Raw genomic sequence first — 9,235 nt, 5'->3', positions numbered from 1 at the left:
CATTATGCCCAAAAGGATAAAACCACATTATATAGACTCATACAATGTATTTCAGCTCAACAAGTAGACAATACTACAATGTCATGCATAAGGAATATAAACATTGTCATATATATTAGAATACCTTCCTACAACCCCCGTCAAGATCTAATTGTTAAATGCGTAGGTGAAGTCTCATACCGCCACCTACACTAAGCAACTGCCTTTAGGTTATCCTAGTTAGGGTCCTAATTATTTACTTCTATTGTCTATTTTCGTTTAGGGAAACTATATACTAAGACACTAAGACCATGTGTGCTAACATTGAATTTCGTGTAGTAGAGCCTTACACCAATGGAAGTTGGTCAACCTAGCCAAGATAGAACATTAACACATGCTAGCATACTAGGTGAAATCACTTGCTAGATCCTTTGTGGCAAGCATAGTCTATGGAACTTGGAGGTATATATGGAAACCCTTGTTATTCCTAGGAGGCATTGTAGTTATAAACCTCATAAGAATTTTGGTGAACCTACCTTACCTTATTGGGAAGGGAAACCCCTCATATTCAAGTTCTCTCGGTAATAAGCTAAGTTCCTTTTATTGAAAAGCCATTATTATATTTATTTTATAAAGTGAAGGCTTAGGATAGCTAACCCATCATATGATTAGCTCATAGGGCATAGATGTGTGTTCGTCATCCTAAATCATGTGAGAAACCCTTTCACATATACATAGCATATGTAAAACACCATCTAGTTTAGGATACGCTTGACACACCTTTCAAGGCCCCTCCCTTGACTATCATCATACATGTGTGTAGGTATACTTATATGTGAGTAAACCTTTCACATAGCACATTAAGGCCACATATGTTCATTCATTAATGCATAAGTGTAATTATGAGAAATTCTTTCATATAAACACATTAAGACACTATGCAAATTCATAACATAACCATGCATTCATATGCATATACATCGGACACCAAACCTAAGAACTATCCTATCAAGGCACACATGTGCAATGCATAGACAAGGTCCCATACCCTTGCCATACTAGTACATCTATCAAGTCATCCTAGTTAAGGGAATACACAATATGCTTCATACACATATATCTTGAATGCATAGAAGTCTGATCTCACACTTCTAAGTGTTCAGAGACGCATCCAATCGACGGGATGTCCACTGAGACATGAGGCATCGATTGAGGGCTCGTCGATTGACACTGCCAAAGAAGTGTCTCGGCACTTTTAGGTCCTTTTTGAGGGCCTTTTGGGGGGCGCTTGGAGATTCATACATTTTCGTTTCAAACATAAATATAGACCTTAACAAGTCAAGGACCTTCCGCATCAGTTTCACCAAAACAAACATTTGTAATACATTCAAACATGTTTGCCACATTCAAGTCACACATGCACGTCTCAAGGGCTAACTTTTGAACATCTTGGACGTTTTTGGACGTTTAACCTCTAAAATTATTGCAACTTAAAAAAGTGATTATAAACATCATTAGTAATCATTTCATAATACAATGACACACATATAGACACATAAAAACATCTAAGGCCTCTTTCTGGCTAGTCGTTTAACGTCTTGGTCGACCCTTGATGACTTTCAAATGACTTTAAGTTACTCATGATTACTTTTAAACAGATAATCAACATGTTAACAAGATCATAGGCACATGTGAGGCTCTAGACAACCTATCTTATTTTTGGGGGTCCTACACTTGCTTGACTTCAGTTATTCGATGGAGGTAGTTTATGGTTTATTCTATTTGATTTATAGACTCTTAATAGCGATTGATATACATTGAGTGATGTAAAAACAAATTGAAATAAGGTCAATATCTTGCTTTCTTTTGAAAATATTGAAGAAGGTCACGTTCTCTATGTACGTGAATGTGTTGCGTGGAAGTGTGTTTTGTTGTTGGTTGAAAATTCTAAGATCATGAAATTTATATTCTTGATACCTCCGTATCGAAGTGATGCCTTGAACATAGAATTCTTGATGACATATTGTTAATCTAGTAAAAGTAGTTACAATAAATGATAAATTAATGGTATTATTAGATCGGGGAGTCACGTGCCAATGTTTGGATGGTACGTCTCTACTTGCCCATAAATTTTGGGATGAAAAGTCGTGCTAAGATTAACTTTAGTACCAAGCCCTTTGTGGAATGACATCCAAAGGTATAAAGAAAATTGTGTAACATGATTCAAAATATTAGATAAAGTAAACTCATGAAACTTCACTATCTCACTTATACACAACTTAGAATAGTCTTCCGCGGAATGAGAAATCTTGTCGAAAATAAAGTGGATTGATTCTGTCCTCTTATCTATAATAACCCAAATAGAATATTGTTTCCTTTTAGTGCGAGGCTACCCCAAAATAAAGTCCCTATTAACATCTTTCCACTAACAAGTTGGAATAGTTATATTTTGGGACAAGCCTCCCGGCCTTTGATGCTCAACCTTACCTTGTTAACAATAAGGCAATTTAGCAACCATGAGACTTCTCTAGAATTTCTCCCTCTAACCATCATTATTCGAAAAGTACCTAAATACCCCAACTCCCCCTTGGGAGAAAGCCTCAACAAACTTATTGAGTACTGACTATTTCAATTCAACTAATAAAGGATAAAGACAAGAATAAAGCTCCATCAGACCCATTATGGACGATGACTTTAACACCCCATATTCAAACACAAACAAAACCACTAAATTGCAAGAATTTGAAGGTAAAACCCACCATTACCAACCAGAGACTGTAGGGTAACCAATGGTCAGTCCTAGTGGCTGTGGATGCAAACCGGGGTGGAAGCGGATTTATGAATTGAGAGTAGAGAGTAGAGAGAAGATTGTTAGATGAAGGATTGATGATTTTATTTATGAGGGGAAACCCTCTATTTATATACAAAATTTACAGACTTTTGGCCAAAAATGGCCGACACATACTTTACACTTGGCCTCTTTATATTCGGCCGACACAAGAAAACAAAATACTTACTATTACTACTTTACATAATAGCCTCTTCTTTATTTATGGCCGACATACACACTATTTTCTTTATGACTTTTACAATTGGCTTTTTACAGCCGACACAACACGACAAAAATAAAAATTATTACTTTCTACATATGGCTGATATTCAGCCGACACAAAATTTTAACAAAATACAAAATACAAATACTTTTTTTTTATTATTCGATTTGAACGTTTGGTATGACATTATCTTCTCCTTGACATTTTGAACATATATGGTCGGGGTATTTTTGTCCAATAATTTTGCAATATCTGATCAATAATTCTTCCGAAATAAACCCTTTCCTTAATGCTCTTGTTGTTGGTTTTTGCTCTGGCTTGAGTAGACTAAGTATCCATTGGCGTATCTCTTCCATATCTTGTTCTCTGATTTCTTTAGAATTTGAATATATCATAACTTGCTCTCGTACATAATAGCTCCATACTGAATTTCCGTTTAAATAATTGTTAGTTAGTTCATTTAGGATAGTTGCTATTCCTATAACTCTTTTGTTGGCGTAGAATTCTGGTATCTCAATCTTTTGTATTTCTTGTTGTATTCCGATATCTTCTGGAATTATCATATCTCTGGTCAAACCAATTTTTATAACTTGTATAATTGGTTTTATCTCATCAAATAATATCTCTGCTGGTGCTGAATAAAACTTTATATAAAACAATGTTCCTTTAGTAATTCTTTTATAGTTCATAAAGGCTTTGTATAGCTCTGGTATGGTAGATATTTCATCTCCTGTTTGGGTATAAACTGTATTAAGTAATCCATAACTATAACATGTTTTTACTAGATTTGCATTGGTGCCTGGTTGTGCTATTAACTTATTATATCCTTGTAGCTTTTGGGTTATAAAATCAGTATTAGGGTCTTTGGTAGTTGGAGATCTAGGTGTTGAGTTTAAATAATTTTGGATTTTATAAAGGTTTTCAATATATGAGCGGGTTATGTGGTTGTAGGCTTTTTTATCTTGGTTTAAACTTTCTGAGTAAGTATGTATTTGTGGTGGTATAAATAATGAGTCTTTTTGGTTCTTTGGAATAAATGGTTTATCGAAGATTTTGTTCATATTCAAATTTGTATATCTTATTCCACTAGCTCCTTTTGTTGTAGATGTGCTTGCTGTAGCTGCATTTAAACAAACATTGTCATGGGTTTTATGGAGTTTCCCAACGTCTCCTTCTAGTTCTGGCTTTTTACCGTCCACCGAACGACGTAGATCCGCATTTTTAGAGTCATGCTGCTGACTGTTAGCTTTCAGATTTTGTAACTCTTTTCCCATACTGTCCACCTTCGTAGAAAGTGTAGTAATTGCTTTGAGTATTTCTTCTATTGTATCTTGTTCAGTTTGAGTCCCTTTTTCTTGATAGGTAGTCTGCAACAAGGTTCTTGTCAGTCTTAATTACTTCAATTGTAAATGTAAAATTTAATATATTCAATACTAATCTCCTTATTTCTTTTGTTGTAACTGAATCTTCTAATTTTTTGTTATCCACCATTTTACCTGTGTGTTATCTGTTCTTACAATAAATTTATTGTAAACAATATATGGTTCAAATGCTAATAAACATTTATATAATGCGAATAATTCTTTTCTATTTATTTCCCATTTTATTTGTGCTTCTGTATAAGATCCTGAATAATATCTACAATGATGTTCTATTTTTTCTTTTTCATATTTGTATTTTAAAATTCCTCCGTAACTATGATCACTCGAATCGGTTTCAACAATGTAAGTAAATGTTTTATTTTCATCGGGAAAATATAGTTTTGGTAATTTTTTACATAGATTCTTAATAATTTTTATATGTTTTTTATCTTTATTATCAAAATGATATTCTACATCTTTTTTGAGTTTTTTATGTAATGGTTTTAAATGTTCTGCTAATTTTGGTATATATTCTCTTACCTGGTTTACTAATCCTAGAAAGGATTGTAATTTCTTTTTTGTATCTATATTTTCATCAATAGTAATTATTTTTTGTACTATATGAGTTTGCATTTTTATTCCATTTTTATCTATTTGTATTCCTAGAAATTCTATTTGTGATTTCATAATTTCTGCTTTTCTTTTACTCAAACTTATACCTGTATTTTTTACTATATGTATAAATTTTTCTAATAATCTTATATGTTCATCTTGTGTTCTAGAATATAACAATATGTCATCTATATATACAATATAGTTTTCTAGTTGGTTAAAACAGTTATCCATAAAATGCTGGAATCTACCTGGTGCATTTTTATATCCAAAAGGTAAAACATTCCATTCATAGAAACCTTGCGGTACTGTGAATGCTGTTAATTGTTTGGATTCTTCTTCTAGTTTTAGGTGGTAAAATCCTGATTTGCAGTCAAATTTGCTAAAATAATTATATCCTTGTATTTGTCTTATTTTTAGTATTTTGTTTGGTATCGGATAATTGTATGTTTTAGTTTTAGCATTTAGATTACGATAATCTATGACCATTCTACTTTTACCTCTTTTTTGTTCACTGTGTTTTATTACTATAAATGCTGGACTTGTATGTTTACTATTGCTTTTTTGTATGTAATTATTTTCTAACAATTCATTTATATGTATTTTAAATTCTTCTAGATCATCAAAGTTATATTTTAATGGTTTCTGTGTTATTATACTATTTTCATCTATTAATTCAATTTTTACTTTTGTCTTATGTTTTTCCCATCCTTGTAATGGATCTTCACTATATAATTGTTCTAGTTGTTCATTAATTAATTTGACTTTGTCTATAGCAAATATAATAATTTCTAATTGCGTTATTTGTTTATTATTTATATTTTCCATCTCTTGGTTTATCTTTTCACTTCCTTTTATCATTCCATAGGTTTTCGTTGTTTATTATTTACTCTTTTTGCTCCTATCTTATTTCCGCATGGTGTAGTAAGCCACCAATGTGTTTTTGTTATTATGTGTGGATAATATCTATCTAGAAATGGCATTCCTAATAACATATCTTTTGTAGTAAATTCAAAATTATACATTTCTTCTATTGTTAGTATTTTATCCCATATTTGTATTTTTATATTTTTTGCTTTGTATTTAATCATACTTCCTTCATTGTTAAATCCCGTTACTACCATAGGTGTTTTTAATTTTTCCCATTTATCTTCTGGTAAGCAATTATATTTACATATATTCGCTTCTGCTCCTGTATCTATCATAGGGGTATAATATCTGTTGTGATATCCTTCTACTATAATTTTTGCAAGTATAAATATTTTCATTAATCATTTTGTCCTTTTTATAATTATTTTCTTATTTTGACAAGTTATTGTTAATTGTTCATTTTCTATATTGTATGGTTTGACTTTTTCTAACCATTTTATTCCTAATGTAATATTATGATTTCCTTGGTATATTTTGAATTGTATTACTAAGGGTATTCCTCCTATAATTATTTCTTTTTCTGTTGTTTCTTCATTCGTGTTCACTATCTCACTAGGTAGTCCAGGGCATGTATGTCCTGTTCTTATAATTTCGTCTTCTAATACTAACTCTCTTGTTATATAATTTTCTTCTTGTCCTGTATTTATTAATATCTTATATTTTCTTTGGTCTATTATTCCTGTTATGAAATAATGATATGGTGTTATTTCTTCTTTATCTAATAAGCTTTGTGGAATTTCATATTTCCTTTTAGATGTACCCATCCTTGATGAGGTAGCTCTTGTCAATGTATTTGGTACGCTTGAAGAACCCTGGGTAATTAAAAAAGTATAACTAACAACAACCAATTCATGAAAAGTGTTTTGCATGAATGTATAATTCTTTCCTCTTGGAAGTCTTTTTAACGGTGTCCAATGTTAAAACTCGCCTTGTTGCTACTTGCCAAACCAAGGAGGTAGTTAATAGGGAAAAAATAATCAACATAGATTAAGTGTGATACTATCTAACAGGCTAGGGCTGATTGAAACGAAGTAATAACTAAGTCATACATCGATTATGATGTCTACTATAAGGTAATAATTTTAAGAGTTTATATTATATACACATAAGCGGACCAAGTGCGGAGTGAAATTCTCTAAATGTCAAACCAAGGATTTAGAGATACCTAACTTATTGCTTTGCATGTGGTACAAGAGGAAAGGATTGCTATTTCTAGTAATAATGTGTTATGAACCTGTGGGAACACATACACCTGACTGAAGGAATTTGTTCACTTGATAAGCATACTATTTAAGGAATTTGTTTCACAAACCCCCCTTTACTTGTTTCGGAAAGACATCGACTAAACAGATATAATCGTGGGTTAAAGTTAAGTTTAAATGATTTTGGGATCGATCCCAACCTACTAGTTGGGTTCTTTTCTTAATAACGAATGCTTGTACTTCTTTAGGGAGGTGCAATTTGAGCGGCATCAAATATTGGCGCCGCTGCTAGAAAATTCAGCAATTAGATTAATTTAAACTATGTTATTGATCTTTAGTCAACTATTTCCTAATTTTACTTGTTTAAATTTTTTTTCTCAGGTCTAAGTCTATGGTGTGTGAAGAACACAAAGCGAAGAGGAACCACTCACTCCATACGATTCAGAACTGAATCGAACTTTCAAAGGATAAACAATGATGGGGTCCTAACTTATTCAAATAGAGGGAATGTAGGTGATGGAGTAGGCCACCAGCCTGCACTACTAGTTGAGGCACACAACCAGGCACACATTGTGAATCAGTTAGGTGATTCCTTGAGAGTGCAACCTCCATCAGCCCCACGACCTCAGGATTACTGCAGAGGCAACGTGAACATTGAACACTCTGATGGACCTCTTGTCCTACCCCCTTACCCCATTGACACACATTCATGGTGACGAGTAGCTTGATGTAGATGCTCACCTCGAGGTGCTTGTTTTTTTAACTATCATCGGAAGACCCACAAGCACATATATCCAAGATGAGGTCGGTTTGCAAAAGTTTTGTGGGTAGACCATACTTGTATATGAATGTCATTGGGCTGCGAGTGTTTCCTATATCACTGACAGAGATGCTGCTATTTGGTTCATTGATCTTCCCTATAATTCTTTTTATACTTGATATCAATTGAGACATATGTTCTTCGCATGGTTCTATTCAGTGTCCAAGAACTCACCCCCAAGGTTAAGGTGACAAATTTTGTGGCATTAACTTTGAGAGTTGGTGAGTAGCTCTTGGGATGGATTTACTGCGTTGATGAGGGTTGTCCCAAATCATCGCATTGATCATAAGTCCCTCAATGAGTACTTTTATAAAGATCTAGATGACAACAATAAAGCGGTACTTGATACTATTAGAGGTGGATCCTATGCATAATGGACATATGTTGACATTTCAGAGAAGTTGGAGAAAATATCTCGCAATAATAAATCTAGGAGTACTATAAAGTCAGACACTAGCTAAAACACCTTTTCGATACATGCTACAAATAAATCAATCGCATATGAGATTTTTTAAGTGATGGTGCAGATGAGAACTGAATTAGGGTTGGTCTTGATGCTGGTTAACGGAGGCGCAGAGCAGATGCATGTAGTGTAGTAATTGACAAAACCACCACCATCACAGATGAGTATTATTTTGAAGAGGATACATATGTAGTTAATGATCAGACAAGGGGTTTCCGACCAAACACCCAAGGTTCCAATCAAGATAAATGGCTTCAAGGTCAAGTCTAAACTATGGTAATTACAATCGAGAGGGTCAATATGTTTGATATGGAAAGTATAATCGTGACAACAACTTCAAGGAACATTTATTGTAATAGGAATGAACGGGGTGGGCTATATGATCCTCCTCTAAATAAGGAAGCTACCCCTAGGGACGATAGAAGTAGTATGGGTCGGGTTGAGGATATGATGTTGAAGATTATGAGAAGGTTTGAGGCAACTGATGAGAATTTCTAGGAGATAAAAAGGGACCTATCTTGCATTGGACAAAAGGTAGATGCACGTGCGGTCTTGATAAAACTTATTGAATTACAGATGAATTAGTTATGTACTATTTTGAACCCTAGAAAACCTATCACTCTCCCAAGAAGCACTATACAGAACCCAAAAAATGATGGGCATTGTATGGGGTCACTACTCGAGTAGGTAAGAAAATCATTGATCCACCTATGTCGTTTGTAGTAGAAGGTGACATGAGAATATTAGATGATGTAGAAGAAGCTAGTGGAGAGTTGGGGGATGCAACAACAAAAGAAGCAGATTTATCTCAGAAA

The 9,235-nt window shown here is 33.4% G+C and overlaps 1 protein-coding gene across 1 annotated transcript; it reads right to left on the bottom strand.

The window, feature by feature from the left end:
- Positions 1-2,809: 2,809 nt before the first annotated feature.
- Positions 2,810-7,834, bottom strand: LOC138339330 (uncharacterized). The gene is made up of 2 exons (XM_069290922.1): positions 7,830-7,834; positions 2,810-4,421 (listed from the first exon to the last, which is right to left on the bottom strand). The coding sequence occupies exons 1-2, from the start codon at positions 7,832-7,834 to the stop codon at positions 3,191-3,193; spliced, it is 1,236 nt and encodes a 411-aa protein (XP_069147023.1). The 3' UTR covers positions 2,810-3,190.
- Positions 7,835-9,235: the final 1,401 nt, after the last annotated feature.

This window comes from Solanum lycopersicum, chromosome 11 (assembly GCF_036512215.1).
Source record: "Solanum lycopersicum chromosome 11, SLM_r2.1".
Classification (NCBI taxonomy): domain Eukaryota; kingdom Viridiplantae; phylum Streptophyta; class Magnoliopsida; order Solanales; family Solanaceae; genus Solanum; species Solanum lycopersicum.
Note: the sequence above shows the minus strand (reverse complement) of the source record. Positions and strands in the feature narration are given on the sequence as shown.